A 21515-nucleotide genomic window follows, 5' to 3' on the forward strand; every position below is an offset into this window, starting at 1 on the left:
CTATTTCTTCTACATTCATCTCATTTCACTCACTATGTGTTTATACATCACTCTACATTTAATTAGGAGTTATTAGTGTGTGTTTTGTCTCTATCCCCTCACCCTTAGCATGAAGCAGCAGATGGCTGCACTTCCTTCAGCCTGGTTCTGCAGGAGGTTTCAGCTAATATTGTGCTTTAATGTTGTATATTTAAAAACTGTTTTTCTATTCTTCATTTCACACAAACCAGCAGAAACACTATAGACCGAACGTCACTGAGAACCACACAATCAGGCTTTGGTCCTGCCATTTATGGGGTGTGCACTGGCTCATCTCAGTCAGTAAAATGTGACAAAGTGGAAAAGTTAAAGCTTGATGCACTCAATTTGTATTTTCAGCAACGTTCTACAACATCTGTTAATGAAATACGCAACAGACACACACATGAAAGGAGCAAATGTTAGAGCGTACTTGTGCACTCTGCAGCGGGAGTGAATGATGCTTTGTAGTGGTCATACTGTGACTCGGCAGCAGCGGTCGATGCTGCACACCTGAGGAATCTCACACTCAGATAACAGCGGGACTGTCTGGGAAGGAAATGTCAAAGCCCGGAGAACAGACAGCGGTCACACTTACACCTATGAGTGTCTGTCATTGAGCTCTTTGGCACTTAAGGTTCTGAAATCCATCCTACATACAGCAAACCTGCGGCTGAGCTGAGGCAGTGAGACTCACTCTGAGTCAAGGCAAATGTGACACAATCATGAAATGAAGATGCAGGCAGGGCGTGGGCAAAGAATGTTATATTTCACTAGGTTTTCGACAGCCATTACTTGTAACAAAGTTTTAAGTATGCAGTTCATTGATGAATACTCAAAACAAGGACTTACCAATCGCTGAAGAAAACAAAATCAATTTAAAAATTGTTTTAGAAATATATTCATGAAGTTATTTAGATTTAACACAGAGTGGATCCTCAATTGATCGGGTTGCTGTTTCTAAACAGAGCTTTAATGTCTTTTCAGTCCTGAAGATTTGAAGCTGTTGCAGACTTGCTGCTGTGCTTTGAATCATTATCTTGTTACATGACCCAGTTTCGGTCAAGTGTTAGCTGTCGGACAGGTGGCCTCACATTTGGCTATAAAATACTTTGGTATACAGAGGAATTCATGGCCAGCTGAATGACTGCAAGATGCCCAGGTCCTGCAAAACAAGCCCAAATCATTATGCCTCCACCACCGTGCTTGGAATTTGGTTTAAGGGTTTGTGGTGACATTCTGTTTGGTTTTAACCAAATGCGGTGCTGTGAATGCCCAAACATCTCCACTTCAATATCACCTGTCCAAAGGATATTGTTCCAGAAGTCTTGCGGTTTGTTCAGATGGAACTTTGCAAACCTAAACTATGCTTGGAAGAGGCTTCAGTCTTTTTATAATTGTGCTGTCATTAACTTTAAAATTTAACATGCTAACCTAGGCCTGTAGAGTCTGAGATGTAGATCTTGGGGTTTCTCTGAGTATTGCATGGTAAATGCATTTGATTAGCAGTATCTGTCTGCTGCTAACCTTACTAATTCCCATGTAGGCAGTAAGGGTGCAGTTTAGTCCTAAAACTTTCTTCACATGACCTCATGTCCTGAAATCATGACTAAGGAATAACCACAATTTTTTCCACATCAGATTTCTTTTGTCTGAGACAGCCCAAAATAGCACAGTTTCTAGACAGCATTAGAACATTTAAATGACACATTTAAAGGTTATTATTCTTTTTGTGTGTGTGTTTGTGTCCATATATATGTTTCCTACATCAGTTTTTAGATTTTACACACAAAACAAATGACTACTTTACAAAATGTACATTCTCATACAAGTGAAACCTACTCATATATATAAGTAAAATTTGCCACATCTGAACAAGCAAAAGGATTTCAATTCTTCTCTACCTATAATAATAATATCAATAATAACAATAAACACTGAAAACTGGCAGGAGTTAGCATTGTTATTGGATACTTTTACTTAGCAACAGGATGAAATTACTTCTTCCACCACTGATGCCAGAGCCTCGTCAGATGGTTAATAATGTAATGTTAGTAACAGAGTGAGCTTCAGTCTACACCACTCCCACTTAGACTACACTGAATTCAGACAAGGAGTTAAAGAGGTAACAAATGATTTCTTTAGGCTCTCATATACTAAAAAAATCTTCTTACAACACGAATTTGGAGGGGGATGTTTACATTAGATTACCTCTAAACATTTTAACTGGCATCTCTGCATAGATGAAATACGTTTAACTGCAGGAACATTTCCTAGAACATGTTGAATGTGCTGAGATGCTGTTTTGCTATCTAAATAAAACATATGCAGCTGCTTTTTCTGTGAACTAAAGGTCGGCATTTAAATGACCCAGCTAACATGAGCATAACATCTTAAAAGCAAAGCATGGATGAGAAAATTAAAGCCCAAGACGAGAAGGAAGAGCTGTGTTTTGCCGACTTTTTCATCTCTTAATTGTGACATATTGAGTTCATGCACAAAAATCCACTGGGAGCCAGCTAAATTAGACCAAACATAGTTAAACATGCATGTGTGCCATGCCTCAGACCTGCATACAAGCTAACGTTAACATTTTCCAGCAGCCTTCAAACAACCAGCCTGTAATTAGACACTATCATTACATTGTAGCTGAGCTTAGATCATCAACTGAGTCAAGAGCAGCACTCAAATTTAGTTTTAAAGTGTCTTCAGATGTTTGAGCTGTTACAAATCTTTCTGGGAAACAAATTTTTAACCAGCTTGTGCCCAATTGCTACAGCATCTATAAGCTTAAGACACATTTTGGACACTTTTAATGTAATCTGACCTGTTAGACTGCCAAACAGTAACACCTCTGATGGTGAACGTGACTCTTTCATATACAGCCTGCACCACCAGGTGGGATTAATTAGTTTAAGTTGCTCAGCAGCAAGGGTGACTCAGTTAAAACACAGAGCCCACCATGCAGTTTATTTAAAGTAGTTTTAATTCTGCTTGAGTCATGTCAGTGGTTTCATTTAACTGGGTTGCCAGCATAGCTGTCAATTTACCACAAATTATAAGATGGACAAAAAAAAAACTCCCCTGCAGAAGTTAAGATTCCCATAAAAATGTGCTTTTGTGAGTGTAAATGGAAAATGTTCAGACAAATGGAGCAGCATAGAGGTTCTACTTCACCTTGCTGCAGTTGCAGAGCAAAATCTGTACAACACTCATGAAATGACAGGAAAGACGACGAGCCTTTGAATCATTTTTCCTCCCATAAAGAAAAAAAACCTCAAAACCCAGTTTCCGCTGACTGGCTGCTTTTATTCCCTCTTGGATGCAGAGCGGCAGAGGCAAACCGGTTCAGGAGGGACGAGTCTGGGAAAACTGCTGCACTCATCCCGCAAACTGGCCAAACCATCAACTTGCCATGCTTTCTGCATGATGTTGACTGCACTGACCAAAAATTAGGGTATGGAGAGCCACTGTGAAATTTTGATGCAATTATATTATCTGTGACACATCGTTTTTTTGTTTCAATGCCTGGCAGTGACGCTAGTTGCTTCGCCAGCTGGAGCTCTGGAAGCAAGTCGAGTTGGTCTTTTAGTAAATCAATATGTGTGGTTAACCAGTGAGGAAAAAGAGACTGCGTTTGCTTCATAAGCTGCCAAACTTATATATCAGTGATAAAACTAGAGCTGATTTTATTCATAAGGATAATTCTGGATATTTATAGCAATGCTAAGATATTTTTTACTGAAGTAACTGTTTTTGTTTGGGCTGACTGCTCTTTTAATGGGGCCTATTATACTATTATCATATATTCCAGCTCCATATTTTTCCTCTTGGACTCTTGGAGAGCACCATTGCATGATTCACAGCTCAAAATAATCTTGGTGCAACACTTCAGTTCATGTAGTGTCTGAAACAAGCCGTTTCAATTGAGTTCAAATAATTAAACGTATATAACGCCAATTCACAACAACAGTTGCCTCAAAGCACTTTATAGTATAAGGTAAATTCTCAAGAATATTAGAAGGAAACCCCAACAATGAAACGCACTCCTATGAGCAAGCACTTGGCGACAGCGGGAAGGAAAAACTTCCTTTTAACAGGAAAAGGAACCAGGGGCAATGATGGGAAGCCAAATTTAGTGCTGTGTGATACTGCAGATTTTGATATTGATCCGATACCAGGTATTGCAGATACCAATACTTTAAACCTATAAAAGCAGCTTATGAAGGTGAGAACAGTGTGTCATTATTTATTAAATGAACATCATTAATTTGCCAATTGAAAAAGTAACGTTTTGAGCCTAATCTTGAAAGTACTAAGTGTAAAGTGTAGCTAAGAAAACAACGTACTATGAAGTTTTTGCTCCTTCTCATCAGTTGGGCCTGAAATGCTTTAGTAATAAACAAATTAAGCTTACAGTTAAAGCATTACAGCAAGAGGCAAATCCTATGTAGTAATAAGCTGAGAGGTTAAGGAAGAAAAAAGCTAGCTAAACATCTTAAACCACATCACAAATAACCAAATTAAAACCATGTATATGTGATTAAGCACGATTGGGGTAATTTAACCAGTATATTGATATGTAAGTAGTGAAGAAACTGTAATAGATGTTTCAAAGCTTTTTTTCTGCCTTTGTCAGTTTCTACAGTTGTTCGCGAATGAGGTCATAATTGAAACATGAAAAAGTGTTACACAACGCAGGTGTGACACAGTGCCAGTGCATAAAATGTCAAATGAGGTGAGTGAGGACTTTGTTGAGACTACCCAGTCCATGTTGGCTCCTGACGAGCCATTTCTTTCTCCACATGGTTGTCCAGACACTTTGGAAAGACAGACTCATTTGTCTGAAGGTTTTCAGTTTTGGAGAGCTCTGTGTCTGGGCTTCTGTAAAATAATATGGCTATTTTCAGCCTCACGAATCATCCAAGCAGACTGTAACCACCACCGTTATTAATGCTGCCAAAAGCCAGAGTACTGTCGCTTCTCTGACATTAGACTGTATGTATGAAGCCTGCTGTGAACGAGCACTGCTGTTCTCCTAATGCAAGGCTCCTGTTCAAGCTTATGTAACACTTTTTAGTTGAAATGATAAATAAGCTTTAGATACTAATTATCTACCTAATGTTTTGTGCTTCTAAGAGCAAAAGGTTTGCGTTTCCATCTCCAGTCTGTTAATGACTCTACAGTCAGAGCCAGATGTTTTAGCAGTGGCAGAAAATGTGTTTCTTACAATAAGCTGCTTTGGTTTCCATTTATATTATTCTTTCTATGATATAGTCAAGAGCATTCATAACAATTTAAGAAGTTTCAAAGATTTTTATTGGCAAATAATAGAAATTTGCACCAGTGCCAAATGTTCTGGTGATGACTTTAGCCATTTCCATGAAGGAGGGGATTTTCTCAACCCAATCGCTCAACACCAAAGTTCCTGGTTTTATGTGATTTTATGTTCTGTAGCCATGTCAGCATAATCATGTACGAGGGGAGCAAAGAAAAGTGCTTCAACTGCACATTGTTTCTTCTTTTAGGTAGCCAGATTTTCTTGACATTTTTAAAAGTGGTCTTGAGAAACAGTTCTCCAGGCTTTCCAAAGGTCTTTCAATGTTTTTCTTTGGACCTTGGCTGATTTTTCCCTCATTTTCAGTTCAGTCCTCGTATCTAATTATTTTCAGAGAAGTGTTTTTTTTTGGTTGTTGAGCTACTTAACACTGACCTATGAATCATTCAAGGATAAAAAGGCATCTGACTCAAGGGATCCAACTATTGTGGTCTGTACAAATAAACAACTTACCTCTTGGCCATTCAATTTATCAATCTGTTGTTCACTGAAGCCTCACCAGATAGAAGGGAAACGGCAAGAAAAGAAAAGGCTGAGGTATCTCAACTTACACAAGAACTGGACCGAAAATCAATGGCAACAGGTCTTAGGAAATGAAAGGTTTTGGTTCAAATCAATGTGTATGGAGGACGTCAGAAGAGCAGGACAACAGTGACTGTCGAAAGGGACCCAAACACAAACCCAATGCAGCAAAAGCATACCTCGATAGATAAACTTTCGCTATCAGTCGTGGTTCGGCCTCCCCTGGAATCCGGACCCCCAAATTACTGAAGATGTGTGGGATCATTTTGACAGAGAGCAGAACAAAAGGCAGCCAACACCCAAAGAAGAGCTTTGAATGTCCTTCAAGAAGTTTGGAGAACAGGCTGTGTTGAAGAATAAAGGAAGTCGCACAAAACATTGACTCGGGCTTGTTAGAATTGTACAAACTGTGTCTTATGTACTGCATTTTCATGTATGTTTGCACGTTTCAGCAAATTGCTACAAGAATTCCCTTTCTACTGTCTGTGCTTCTGTTATCACTCATCCTTCATTTAAGCTCGACAACATCAGTTGTCCCACCCATGATGCCAATTGGCTAATCATTAGCTTTGACTGTTGAAAATCTGCATAAACTGATTTTTAGTCACACGAGGGAGCGTGTCTTAAACACTAATATTATTACCTCATAGGTTTGTATCCAAACAAGTTTGACACAAACTTAAAATGGGCAACAAGGATCATTGGGTTTTTTTTGTATGAAATCTTTAAACTTTGCACCCCGTGATTGTGATTTTCCACATGAAAATGCAAACACTTTAGTCTGACATTTATTCACAACACTATAAAGAAACAAAGGGACACCTAAGTGAACTGCAGTCTGACTTCACTTCCTCATATTGTTTACAGATCATTTTCATGGTGCAGCAGTTTGTTAAGAGTCCGTACAGCCTCCACTTGGTATCTTCACAGTCTCTGTTTGACCTGACCTTCTGCTCAACTCCAGAACAAGGTATCTCCAGAGCTCCTGTGAAAACTGGTCAGCACAAAGGGGAGGCTAAGTGTCTCTGATTTGTCTGGTCAGTACCAGTAGGACGTTCGGTGCCTCCTGTTCTCCTGGATACCGAGTTTCTCCATGACCTCCTCCTCCAGGGTTTTCAGAGATGGTATGTATGTCTTTTCAAGAGCATCTTCGGGACTGGTATCTTTAGGTCCATCTGTGAAAGCAGAATGCATCGTTTCAATTGACACCAACTATTTTTTCAATCATCAGACACTTCTATCACTTTGTTGGACAAACAGAAGACTTTTAGTTTCACACAAGAAGAACTTGAAATAAATAGTGTGCTGGTTCTGCACTAGCAAAAACAGTCCTGCCTATGTGCGTTCAAGTTTAGAAAGAAATATTTCTTCCACTTCAAAACAGTCAAACTGGATCACTTAAAAACAGAAGTCTGAACAGGCGGAAAAATAAACAACAGCTGGTCTTAATGTGACGACTCTAAGCAACCCCTGAGATAAAATGGCTACTGAAATTTACACACACACAGACCCTTACCTTTCCACTGCTGCGGCACAATGCCATCTCGTCGCTCCACAACTGGTTTCGGGATGATTCTCCCCGTCCTGAGCGACACTCGGACTCTCTCACCCTCTTCTGTGAACCTCCACTCAACCTCGGTGGGTTTCCTGTAAGATCGAGATCAGTAAGTTAAAACTGGTCTGGAAAAATGCCAAAGAGCAGGAGCATTTAAATGGAAAAGGAAAAAGAAAAGGTGAACTATTTTTTGACTTTAGATTGCTGTGTTATCACAATTATTTTAATGGTGCTGTAAAGGAAAAGAATATTGTACAGATGCACAGAGATTACAGATTGCTGTTTTTTCACTAGAAAATCTTATGTTAAAATCTATTACAGCTGTAAGTTTTAACACTTACGGTTACAAAAATTAACTATTTATTTATTTGTTTTTTTTAAGGAGCCAAACTAAGACTGAGAACTAACCCGTGGTCCATCTAGTTTAAGGTTCTGCATAAGCATAGCAACAGATGTTAGGACTGAGGCAGAGTTCAGCATACCTGTCTGAGGGGTCAACGAGGGCAACATCACGGACCAGGATGGGAGCCTCACTGGCAATGTACGTCCCACGGTAATCTGCAGTTTTTCCAATATACCTGTGATGCTACGATGGGAAAAAAAAGTTCACAGTTCTCCCATTTAAAAGGCACAAAATGCAAACAGATGAATGCCAAAAGGCTTTCAATGGTGTGCTTTGTCTGCAGCTACACCCTGACCACCCACATCCCAGACATCTGGCTCCACCTGGTGGAGCAACGAGATAAGTATGAAGCATTTTTAAAAGAGCTAAAAAAGAAATGGAACAGCTAATATAATTTTGGGGGAAATGAAAAAATCTGTAATGTAATCATGTCCAGGACAGTTCAAGTGTATGCTGAAAATTTTTTGTAGGAAAACAGATAGCCTTTCATCTTCTCCCAACACTTACACAATGCTCACTCAATAAAAGGCATGTAACTTACATTTCAAAAGCAAAATCTATAATGCGCATTTCTCAATAAACAAATTTAAAAAAAATAAACAACACTTCCTTACTGTGTTCAGTCCCTCCAGGATGACCCAGTTTCTGCGTCTGAAGACTTGGATAACTTTCCCCTGCTTTCCCTTGTCATTGCCTTTCCGAATCTCAACCTGAGAAATCAAAAGCAAACATTTAAACTCTATGTAGGAAATTTACTACTTTAAATAAAATGAATATACTTTTTTGTTACTGTACCACTTTTGCTGGTTTGGCCAGAAAATATTTTACCAATTCGTTGACTGAATTTTCCTAAATTAGTTTTCATGCATGTTTACAACAGATGTATGTTACTTCTCCTGACTCTATCAGTTGTGGCTACACCAAAGTAATTACAACATTATTAGCATTAGCTGTATTACAGATTAAAACTTTATCAACATACAGATAAATCACATGAACACATACTGGACTTAATTTTAATATTATCCTCATTATCGGTTGCCTTGTATAGTTTTTTTCTACTATGTATTGCAAAGCTCTCTGTTTCTTCTTGGTTTTAGAACAACGGGGGAATATAAATGGTGAGTGGACTGCTTCTTATATTGTGCTTTTCTATTAGCACTCAATTGTGGGGTGAAACTTTGGAAAGCTTTACACCAAACACTTAATATTAGACAATTTAAACCTATCAATATAAAGAAAAATATTTGCACAATATGAGTCAGATGAAAGCTTGACAGCTGAGTCCCAAAAAATGTTTTCTCACCGTGTCCCCTTTGAGCACAGACCACTCCTCTGGCGCTATCGGCTCAACAAACACCTTCCTCCTCCTCTTCCCCGGTGGATTTAACCTTTTAGCAGCGGCTGTCCACGGCCTGTTGGTGCCGTAACGGTAATCTTTGGGCACAATGACCCTGGCTGCCATCGACAGCAGAGTGGTCAGCCTCATTGTGCTGCAAGTCAAACAAGGGTGCTGAGGTTTTTTTTCCAAGAGGCTGGCAGCCATACACAGGAGCAACGCAAGCTAGGCTAATATGAATTATGCTATCAATAACGTTAGCCTAGAGCGGCTAACTCGCCGCCGTTTACGTACACACAAACATTTCACAAATGAGACTGCTGCCTAATTTTTTTTAAGTACAACCCTAAAAGTAGATGTATTAAAATACAATAAAAGAACGTCATGCAGAAATCACTTACCCTCTGTTGATGTCAATGACACATGTAGCGGAGCTGACACCTACAGGAACCTACCGGTAGCGCCACCTACTGGACAGGAGGGTCGCAACAGGCCTCACGCATGCGCAGTTGCTAAATTGACCGATATGTGGGCAGTATGCAGGCAGAGCAGGCTGCTTTGGGCAAGATGACCTTCACACTGCTGCAGCTGCTGCTCAGTATATTCAAGCCATACAATACTAAGAGTGACTCAATAAAGAACGCAATATTTTATTACATTTTTAAATAAAATATAACACCAAGAGGAAACGTTTTAAAATTAAGTAAGGCAAATGTGTCTAAGACAAACTTAAAATGTTTTTGAATGAATGCCATTTTCAACAATTCCAGCTTCTTCAATAGTGCACCTGTTCAAGTGTTCATTGAATACAGATCGTCTGGACCTGGCTTGATATGCAGCAACTCATTTAGACATGTAGACATGGTCAAGATGACCGGTTGAAATTCAAACTGAGCAGCAGAATGAAGAAATAAGGTGATTTTACTGACTTTGAACATAGCACAACTGTTGGTCTGAGTATTTCAGAAGCTGCTGATCTGTTGAGATTTTCACACACAACCATCTGTAAACAAGAAACAAGAAAATATCCAGTGAGCAGCAAAGAAAAGAACAGCTATACTGCTTTGAGCTGATGGGAAACAGTAACTCAAATAACCACTTATTACAACCACAGCAGCTTAATGCACCATCTCACAACATTCAAATAATCTCAGACCACTTTCCTGAACACTGGTAGAAGGGGAGATTCACATCATGGATGAGCAGCTGAGGAATGCTTCCAGCACCTCATTGAATTAATACCACGAAGAATTAAAGCAGCTCTGAAGGCAAAAGTTGGTCCAACCTGGTGCTAGCAAGGTGTACCTAATGAAGTGGTTGGTGGGTGTATGGATTTGCTACTACATTTTTGCTGATTCCAAAAGGTTATGTGTAAAACCTGAATGGCTCAGTGTGGAAATATTTAATTTCAAGGCCACCCACTGAGGCAGATGCAGGCCGTGATTACAAGCCTCGCTGCTATGTCACTGTGACAAGCACGAGTGATATTTAAGCATGAGAGGAGGCTGTCATTTATGAAAACCTGCAATCATACATGTGACTGTTTGTCCTTGACCTTGGATTTTGGTAAACATCCATGTTTGCTGCAAGCGAAAGACGGATTTTTACCTTTCTGGGTTACAAAGACAGACAATAAAGCTAATCTGTGTAAGCACAGACACAGTCATTAATCTTGAGAGCCGGATGAACAGACACCACACCGCATTCCAAAATCAGTTTCAGCCCACGGTTGGATCTACGCCCTAATACAGTAGTTAAAACAACTTGTGCTTAACCTAACCCCACAGCAAACTGAGAGCTGTCAGGACATGTTACGTAACAACAAAACTAGTTCAGCTACCACAGCCTTTGGGGCCGAACCGCACAGAGAGGCTCTGCGTCAGCAGCAAATTATTTGTGGCAGCTGCATAGAGACACAAAACACGTTCCATTGTTAATTTCCTGCATTTTTTTTTTCAAATCAGAGACAATAATTAGATGTGAAACAAGTAATTAATTTTAGTTGTTCTGTAAAGTTATGGTAGCCTTTCCCATGCTCTGAGCTCGATTTAGAGCAACAGATCCCACATAATACTTGGTTTTCAGCAGGCACTGTACTGACTCAATAAAAATAGACAATCCTGATCGTTAAAACCAAACACAACAACTAATGTGACTGTTTTGGGTTCTTTCCAGAAAGCTGATACCCTAGATTAGTTTAAGTAAGGCAGAAACAAGTGTTTTTTTGTAATCAACATGTTTATTAAATGGTCTGGCAACTACAATAGTAAACAAAGCAGCAGATTAAGATGAATGGCAGCTTCCAAAGGTAACAGAAGGCTAACCCCCCCCCCAAAAAAACAACAACAACAAAACAAAGTTTTACACTTTAATTCCAAATTAAACTTTTGAATAACCTCCAGATCCGGCCTTTGACCATTTTAAGGTTTTTAAATCAGCGGTGTGACGATAGGAAGGTGGCCATCTTCGACACAACATTCAGAGCTGAGCTTTCCCTTAAAAGTTCATAGTGTGATAAACTATCAGCTAACGCTGCTAATTACATGAAAGAACACTGAAGCGATGACGATGACATCCAAATGGCGTGGGTGAAAGGGCCCGAACCCCTTGGGATACTGTTACAGTGGAAAATAACACCATATTCTGAACATGTCGTCTAAACAGATGTTGGAATAAAACACGTCACAACTTTGTTTCACAGTCAAAATAATAAGACCACTGAAGTAAAACAGATTAGTATTCCAGTTAAGAGGGTGGGAAACCAAGAAAAGAAAGTCATAAACTGAAGATTTACAAAAGGTTCACTCTCTGTATTTACCCATATTCAGTTTCTTGTTTCTTTCAATGAATCTCACTTGGTGCAGTCCAGATCAGCGACTCGTTTCAAAGGTGTCGAGAATACATTTCTGAACACAAGTTTTTTTTTTCAACAGCTTCAAGCAACAGTGGAACTACTGTAAGCTAAACATGAAATCACAACATGAAACTGAGTTTTAGAAGACTTTTCCAGATAATTTCCACATGGAGGGGTGATGCCAACAACCTTTCCCTTGCAGTCATTACCACTGCTCCACATTACCTTTAAGGCTCAATTTCCCCAGATAAGGATTAAGCCTACACCAGCATTTTTTTCTAAAATTTTTTCCAAGTCTGCCACTAGAATAAATCGATGTTTGGGAAACCTGATGCTAAAGTTTAAAGATTCTGCCCAGACAGAACATCACTCAGGAATGTCTCCTTACGTAAGGCCTCAGTCACACAGGCCTACGGACAAGTCGGTAACTACCAAGCAACCTCCGGTCACCAAGAAGAAACGTGCACTCTCTGACCATTTGGCAAGCGGTTGTTGCTAGCTGATATCAGTAAAAGACATGGATGAAGCTAACGTGGAAGTGCCCTAAATCTGCATTCTATCTGAACTGTAATTATAAATAGACTTCTGGTCCCATTGAACAGCTTTCTTTCTTGACTCTTATGTTCATGGGCTTAGTCACTAATTCTAGATCTGTTAGAATTACAATTAATCCCTCCTTGTGATTAATTTGGTTACTAGCAGATTACCACAGTCTACTGTAGTTTGGGAGGGAGACACCGAGTTGTCTGCAAACACTTGCCAACTAATGGTTCTGCGGAAGTGAAACTTTTTGAAATTTGACACAAACAGGAAATAAAGAACGTTCCGACTTCAGAATACAAGTTTGCACCCAACATCTTTGGGGAACAGTCTCGTTTCTGAGTTGTGTTTTACTACAGCTACGCAACTAGGTGACAAATGTCTGCAGACAAGTCGGCATCTTCTACACAAGTACAGCAACTTGAGAGCACGCAAAGCAGGTTTTCAGTGCAGCTCCGTATATTTCTTTGCAATCAGTTTCACCTTGCAACTGCCAGCAACTTCTCACCAAGTGATTGGGAATACACATTTAAGTGGTTGCCAGATAGTTGCCAACTGGTTTCTAGGCCTGCATGACTGAGGCCTAAACTGAGTAGCAGAGGGGCTTAAATCCTAAATTTGCTTTTCTCAAAAGGGGTTTACATAATTAATTCCACATATGGGTTCCTGTGAAATGAATCACGTACTTTGGTCACTCGCAATCAAGCATACACACCGAAACAACAAATGTTGTAGGGCAAAACAGACGACGATTAATGGGGGCAGGAAAAAAAAAAAAACACAAACAAACAAACAAACAGAAAACCTCTGAATATTCAATCATATTTCGAATGAATGAATAAATGATTTAAATGAGGCTGAAAAGCTAGGTGATACAAATGGAAGCAGTAAAATTATGAACTTAAGCTAAGAGCATTGATGAAAATTTGTTCTATCGCCTGTACAATATCTACTTTTTAAAACCATCAAATGGGAGCATTTGTCAAATAAATGTTTTTTTCCTTGTGATTTTAATGTTTGTTTGTTTCTTAAATTTACCATATATTCAGTGTTTATCCCCTCTAAGCTGAAAAATGTTTTGACACCTAGCATTCAGTCGTTGTAATTGCACTTAGAAATAAAAAATATATACACACCAAAATCCCATTTATAAATGAGCCCTAAAGTGCTCAATTCAATTGTTTTGAAATCAGATTAGCAAACTTTTTCTTTCTGGGATATATGATATCCCAAAAAATGGCAAATGAGTATTTGTTTGTCTCTCAATACAAACATTTAGGTTGTTTTGTTTTTTTTATTTATTTGTTTGTTTTAAAATTCTCTTATTAATTAAACGGCTGAAATCTGGCATCCTGCAGGTAATTGTGTTGATGCTTAAATTCCAGAGAAAAGCGTCAAAGGTTCGTGGTTTTCTTCTGAGTCGATGTTAAGCGCTGTCTGTCGCAGGCTGTGGGAACAAGAGGGAAAAGCAATTAAAGAATTTATTTCATTTTATTTTCATCCACCGCCTGAAATTCAAAAAGACGTGGGGAATGTACTTTTTATATTACTGATACATCAAGTTTATTTAAAATACATGATGGTAAGCACTGGCTTTTTACATTAATAATTTTTTTGTGTGTAGACAGTTTCCTTAACTAATTTTCAGAAGTTTCAGAACTTGTCCACATGTTTAAAAAACAAACAAAACCCCCCAAAACAACAATACACTATATGGACAAAAGTGCTGTTCCACCAAAACAGTAAACCTACAGCAGCTTCTGGGCAACAAAGCTCCCAGTGCAAGGGTTTTGTGCTGATGTTAACGCCAGAGGAGGTTTAATCTCTGAAGTTAGTGAATCAGCAGAGCGTTTTATGCACTCCACATTCAGCAATCTGCTCTCCATCTTCACATGACTTAGCTGCTGTGATTCTTAAACACTTTCACTTTGCACTTATACAACTTACAGTTGATTGCAGAATATCCAGAGAGGAGGAAATTTCACAAATTGACTTGTTGAAATAGTGACATCCTATTACAGTACCACACTAATTCAGTGATATCTTTAGAATGAGCCATTCTTTAACAAATGTTTGCAAAAGCAGACTGCATGACTAGGACATTGACTTTATGCACTTATGGCAGTTGGACTGAAAACACCTGAACAGTGTTCCAATACTTTCAAAAGTACGTAAAATGAGGAAGAAGGCACATGTTGACTTCTTCCTTGTCCACGTGTAAATGCAGAAACTGGCTTTTACTGCTATATAACAGCGTTTACATGTGGACAAAAGGCCACAACACATGGAAACAGCTACGTTTTCATGTGGAATGGCTTCTAGTTTTGCTGGTGTTTTGGTGGCTTCAGAAAAGTTTCCATCTTTGTCCATTAAACACCTGCCAAAACAGACAAACTTGTTGAATTATTAGTATTCTACTTTGTTTTTTCGTTGTTAATTTATTTTGATTCAGATGGTCTGATGAAGGCCAGGTATGTTCAGGTAAAATTGAACTGCTGACACATTTTCTTGGCCGAGCACCTGCCCCACTTTTTGATGTGAATATGCATGTATTTTTCCTCTCTTATGAAAAAGAAAACTCACCACGAGTTCATTTTAAGGGATGTTTCCCAGGTAACCAAAACGAATAAGAGGGTTTTACCTTCTCTGCTGTTTGCTGGCCCCCTGCTGGAGCATTTTCCTGGGCCTCTGGTTTCGACTCACTAGGAGCAGTCGCCTTGGGTCCAGCCACATCGTTGAGCTTGGGCTCCACGTTAGACTGGTTGCCGTCTACTTTAGAATCACCTTCCGCTTCTGAATCCTTTGGCCGCTTCGGAGAGGTCTATAAAAGTTTGATAAGCATCAGACGGCTTTACAGTGAACTTGGACTGTGAGTCAGGTTTAACCTCACCTCTGTGGACTCCTCTGCTTTTCGTTTGGTTCCTCCCCTCTCATTTTTCTCGTCAATGACCAGGGCTCCTTCGTCCTCGTCACTACTGCCTTCTGCATCTGCTTTTTCTGAACTGCCCGTATCTCCTGCTCCTTCTGATGTGTTGTCCTTCTTCGATGACTACAGGCAAAGAGTTGCACATTAGTGAAACATGGGGAAACTAAGTCTAGATCTACCCATCAATGGCGAAGTGTGACAGTATCACTAGTGACGTAGTAGAGGTTAAACTTCCAGATAAACAGCTGAGTGAGCTTTGAGAGTAACTGATAAATGGTTACATTACATAGTTTGTCCAGCAGAGTGTGCTCTGATCAGAGTCATTACAGTTTTGTATTTTCAGTTGTGCTTTCAACTCAATGTGGTTTCAGTTCATTTTCAATGAGATTTAGTTGCTGTTTAGTTTTATTGTTTAATTTTAGCAGTTCTTTTTATTACTTTCAGTGCTAGTTTTAGTTTACTATAGCATGGGTATATTTGGGTATTTGTCAGATTGTAAAATTTAATAGGTTTAAACCACCACAGTAATACATAATATTAAAAATCCCTGAGACATTCCAGTCTCAATGAACAGTTGCACCAGAGCCTGTTTGTGCTTGCTGAGAGGACATATTTCAGATTAAAATTAAAAGATATTTTCTCTGTACAAAGCTATTTCAGTAATTATGCACATAACATTGTTTCACTTTTCATTTATGATATTTTTTCACACCCACTTTTAGTTTGGCTTTAGTTACTTATAATAATCTTTGCTCTCACCCATCTCTGTAGCAGTCCTTCTTCCCAAATTACTTCTGGAAACTGTTTACATGTTGAAAATAAATTCAGCAAACCAAAACAAAGCAGCAAATGTGGCCGCTGAAAAGGCGGTGGTGTAGAATCAAACCAGCTCTTTATGTTTCAAGCCAGTTTAGAAAAACATCCCGCTTATGCTATTTCCCCCTTTCAATATTCTCTCACACAGTACAAACCACAAACCACAACTTGTGCTGCTGCTTGCTCGTCTTTGCCACTCATTGGGCAGAGCAGACAGAGGTGCGCCTTTGGCTCTCCCGCCAAAGGCGCACTTACAGGTCACAACTGGCAAACCCTTGTTCACAAAGTCACTGGATTTGTGGGCTATAAAGTCGATAATCACCAAATTGGCAACAATTAGATGAGCTGAAGTGTGATAATCACTGGTATGAATCAGCAGGTGTTCAAGCTAAAATAGGATACATCAATCAACACAGTGTAAATCTAACCTCAGTGGCCTTCATATCTACTTACCTCGTAGCCTTCATGCGTGACTGTGGGGTTGTTCTCAATCTCCCAGAGTCCCTCAGCAAATCCTTTCCTCTTGTTTGCTTTTCCAAACTTCTCCTTGCATTCATCATATGGGGACAAATCCTTGGCCCCCAGGAAGGCCCTACAACAGTCAGTTATTACTTTTTTAAAATAAAATATGTACACACCCCTTTTTTAAAAAAAGTTTTGACAAATGATCCAAGTTTCTTCCCATTTTGCATCCACGTGAAAAAATTAAAAAGTGACAACATTAATGGAAAAATACTCACGTCTCATGTGTTCCAAAAAAGAACACTTGGTACTTGTTTGAAGGCGACTTTACAGCTCCTTCGGGTAACTCGTCAATCTGTGAATTAGCAACACAGTTGTTTTAAAAGGAAAGCTGGTAAAAAAACCAACTCAATACTTTAATAAATACTAAAATTATTCTAAAGTTAAACAATAGGCAAAAGAGTTAGGTCATTTCTCTATAAAACCACAAATACAAACAATAGTAATACTACTACACAAATGTATTTCATCATAAAATAATGCACCGTATATAAGAGTGGAAAACTTGTGCAAATGATGCCTTTAGGTTAGATCCTGGATAAATACTCCAAATAATTCATTATGAAGAAACAGTTTAAACAGTAAAGCTAAATTAGGTTCAAAGACCTGCAAATTCTTGTACAGTACTAAATAACAAGCAGTTTTTGAAATATATTACACACCTTGATGCACCCACAAACTCCCTGGTGAAAGTTTTACTGTTTACCATCTTTCAGCACAGTGTTTGGCTCGGACATGCCAATTTTTTTTTTTACATGCTTTTAAATTAGCACAGCACTACGCAGCGGCACAGGTAATCACTCTTATGATAGACAATCGTGGCGTGGCTCTGCCTCTGCCACACAGGCCTTTTGGCATCCCCAGATAGGACTACTGTGTCAGGATAGGTGGGGCAGGGCTGTTGACATGAGACAGGGGTGATAAGACCGAGAAAAAGGAGGGAAGATGCAGAGATCAAAACAGATACTAGGTGGTGTAGTGCAGATTATAGAGCATTTCTTTTTATATATTTATTCTTTAAATGAATGAACAGTGATTTTTTTTTTAAAGCAGGTAGACATAGTTAGTTGACTTTTATGAATGGCTGCAACACCAAAGGGCAGAAACACTGACTGAAAACTGCAATCTAAGTTTTCCTTTTCAACTGCACAAGACAGATGTGGCTGATGGGATTACATGCTGCTTCGCTTTTACATTTTCCTGCTTCAGCTGTAATACAGCATGCACAGAACTAACGTATTGGTTGCAGTAATCATCTTTTTTATTTATTTGGTATAAAGCATGACTTAAAAATGCTCCAAGAGCAGCTTTTCCCTTCATTTTCTCACTTTTTTCTTTTGAATGACAAGGAAAATGCCGACCGCAGTGCCAGTTAGACATTACGTTATAGTCTTACGTGACTATTTTTATTACCATGGAGCATTTTTTTTAACGTAATGGAACTAATTTCGACTTTACGAGTTGCTATCTCTCGAAACGTTTGGGCAGGCGTGTTTACAAAGTACCACAGCATTTGGCTTCACAAGTAGCCATTAGTCTGTAAAGCAACAGTTAAAAAGAAAAGGGGGGCAGTTTGAACTTATATTTAGCGAGCTGCTAACTCACAAAGTGGCTTAGTAGCAGCCCACCGTTGCAGCGAAGCACACGTTAACGCTGCGTACGACATGACCGTTAACTAGTAATCAATGCTGTGTTACCACAGTGCTGGTTTTAACCGTTACAGCTCAAAGTTAGCCTTACAAGGCCCCTAGGGACGAAAAAGACTAGCACACTAAAGGCGGCAAAGAGCAACTGGCAAAAACATTAATATTTTGTTAGCCCGGGAGGTTAAAGAGGTGTCTACTCTGCGATGAATCTCCAGAAAGAAATTCGCAGTGGTTTACAGTAGGCTAGCTGTATGTATGTGGATGGTCGGCACCGCCGCGCTAGGCTAACTCGTGGAGCTAGCGGCTGTTACAGGCCTCGCAGGTAAACAAGTGATTGGAGCCGAGCGGCTAAGGCGCAACGAGATGAAAACCAAACCCCTACGCTGGAAATGAGATATTCAACGACGAGCGCTTACTTACCCTTGCAGGCCAGTGTGGATAGCCCTTCATCTTAGCAAACACAAGATCTCCGGGTTTGTATTCCTTTTGCCTGTTGGACCTCGGCATGTTGAAAATGTAAGATGTAAATATGTGCGTGTGTAACTAATATGGTAAACTATCCGTAGTGGTCAAAAACACCTGCAGCAAGCAAGCCAGGCAGGCGACGGTTTGTTATCCAGAATAAAATCAACCCGCGGAAAACTGGAGCGGAGACACGGCGGGTAACGCACTTTTGCCACGACGTGGGGCAAATATACAGATGTGGTCTGAATAGTGTCACAGTTGCTATGACTAAACGCGGTAGTGTAACTATCTCGTATTAGCGCTTTCCCACAAGCCGCTGGCTCGTCCCTCGGACTATTTGGGTTTGAAATTGAAACCCGCTTCCCTTTGCAGACGCGCCCCCTGTACCTGAAGCGGCACAGCGCCCCTGCTGACCGAAGCACCACAGTAATTAACGCACCTAAAAGCAACGCCGACCACTTTATTAGGTACAGCTGCTCGTTAGCGCAGATATTTAATCAGCCAATCACATAACAGCAACAGCTGACTAAAAGACAAGAAGCTGAGCTGGAGGAGCTCAGCACATCAGAGGGACAGCTCATGTTGAGCATTTTGGAGACAAAGTTAGAGAAGCAAGCGTGAGATGGTTTGCACATGTGAAGATGAGGGCTGCTAGATATACTGGACTAAACATTTGGAATTTGGAGCTGCCAGGCAGGAGGAAAAGAGGGACACCTCAGAGGAGCTTCACTGATGTAGTGAAGGTGGACATACAGAGGGTAGGCAGGATAGAGGAGGATATAAGAAACAGGGTGAGAAGGAGACAGGTGATCAGCTGTGAGAACCCAAAGGGAGCAGCCAAAAGAAGAAGGGCTTGTCTGAATATTTCAGAAAAAGCCGATATCCCGTAATTTTCCTATACAAACATCTCTATGGTTTACAGACAATGGTCTGAAGGAGAACAAATATCCAGTGAATGGCGCTTCTCTGGATAGAAATGCTTTCAGCTGATAAGATTGCAATAGAATCTCAAATAACTACTTGTTACAGCTGAGGTATGCAGAAGAGCATCTCTGAATGAACAGCAACCTTAAAGCAGATGGGCTATAGCAGCACCTATACTGGGTGGAAAACTGAGACTACAATTCAGACTTCACCAAAAGGTCTTTAAAAAGGCCATGCTTTACAACCTGAGGAACTTAACTAAGAGTTAAATATCTGGTTAAAAACAAGTACAAATGTCCAAGATAATTAGTAGTAAGTAATGATGGGTAACTTAATTATTTTTCTTACTCAACCAGATTCAGGGGGTTTCCTATGTATTGACATTTTCAATTGTCCACCAAGGAGGTTTTGGCTTTCGAAAAACAACACACCCACTAGGACTGTGATTTTTAACAAGTGGGCTTTAACAAAGGCTTAAAGTAACCAGGAAATTTTACAAACTTTTGCTAAATTAGATAACACAGGCACTCCAACAGGCTCTAAATTCTAAACTAGTTAAAATAATTACTTAATACAGTTTCTCTCAAATCCTTCCACTGGGTAAGACCAAGAGCCTGTGCAATCTTATCATCGTTGATGGCAGATGTTTATCTCACACTTGTGTAATGCTGGCCTTGGTGGTCACACTGGTGATCCTGTGAAGGTCTTATTCAGCACAACTGTGGTTCATACTACAGCACATCTTGGATTAACCAAAAAATGTAAAGAGAGATTAAAGTCCTGTGAACATACCACAGTGTTCAAATTTAATATGACTAAAGTTCCTGTAGTGCAAAAGTATGAGCCCAGCAGGCTGTCTGGTAAAGGTTGACACACTCATCAAAGATTAATCATCGATTCTCATTTCACAATCCACTCATGGAAACCTACAAAATCTTCCATTAATGGCCACAAATCAATTATATAAAGGAGGAGAAAAACTCTTTCAGTTACTTCAACAAGCAGACAGCTCCACTGTCACATTTTAATTGAAGCTTAAAGGTTTAAATCCTGTTTCTGACTTCTAGCTAACATGATATTTCTCATCCGGTTCTTTGATAGGCTTAGACCACACCACATGACATTCAATTAATCGCCCATTTGATGATGTGAATATTATTATGTACACAGTTTGCTGCAATTTTGTGATGTGCGTGGGTAGACAATGACAATGATGAGAAGAAAAAAACAGGATAACCCTGGAGCTGGAGAGGCTGCACATTGAGCATTTCTCCTCCACTCACCTATTTTTACTTCAGGTGTGTTAATATGAATATACTGCATTTCATGAGCTTTTGCCTAGTTTTTCCTGTAGTTCATGCTATTGTCATGAAGTGTCAGTTCATGAATAAAATTGAATTAAATAACAATGGATTTATATAGCACTTTTCAAGGCACCCAAAGTGTTTTACAATGCCACTATTCAGTCACTCTCACATTCACACACTGGTGGAGGCAAGCTACAGTTGTAGCCACAGCTGCCCTGGGGCAGACTGACAGAAGCGAGGATGCCATATTGCGCCATCGGCCCCTCACCAGTAGGCGGTAGGTGAAGTGTCTTGCCCAAGGACACAACAACCAGGACAGAGAGCCCGGGGATCGAACCGG

The 21515-nt window shown here is 39.7% G+C and overlaps 2 protein-coding genes across 2 annotated transcripts; both read right to left on the bottom strand.

Annotated features, from left to right (window-relative positions):
• Positions 1 to 6653: 6653 nt before the first annotated feature.
• mrpl24 (mitochondrial ribosomal protein L24) lies at positions 6654 to 9706 on the bottom strand. Its single transcript, XM_004549117.3, has 6 exons — positions 9577 to 9706; positions 9143 to 9329; positions 8451 to 8546; positions 7916 to 8019; positions 7395 to 7525; positions 6654 to 7053 (listed from the first exon to the last, which is right to left on the bottom strand). Exons 2-6 carry the CDS (start codon positions 9323 to 9325, stop codon positions 6917 to 6919), a joined length of 651 nt encoding a protein of 216 aa, XP_004549174.1. The 5' UTR covers positions 9326 to 9329; positions 9577 to 9706; the 3' UTR covers positions 6654 to 6916.
• Positions 9707 to 11529: 1823 nt separating this feature from the next.
• Positions 11530 to 19372, bottom strand: LOC101484675 (heparin binding growth factor). The gene is made up of 6 exons (XM_004549119.5): positions 18900 to 19372; positions 17052 to 17128; positions 16765 to 16903; positions 15460 to 15618; positions 15211 to 15390; positions 11530 to 14016 (listed from the first exon to the last, which is right to left on the bottom strand). Exons 1-6 carry the CDS (start codon positions 18984 to 18986, stop codon positions 13996 to 13998), a joined length of 663 nt encoding a protein of 220 aa, XP_004549176.1. The 5' UTR covers positions 18987 to 19372; the 3' UTR covers positions 11530 to 13995.
• Positions 19373 to 21515: the final 2143 nt, after the last annotated feature.

Source organism: Maylandia zebra, linkage group LG22 (genome assembly GCF_041146795.1).
Source record: "Maylandia zebra isolate NMK-2024a linkage group LG22, Mzebra_GT3a, whole genome shotgun sequence".
Lineage (NCBI taxonomy): Eukaryota > Metazoa > Chordata > Actinopteri > Cichliformes > Cichlidae > Maylandia > Maylandia zebra.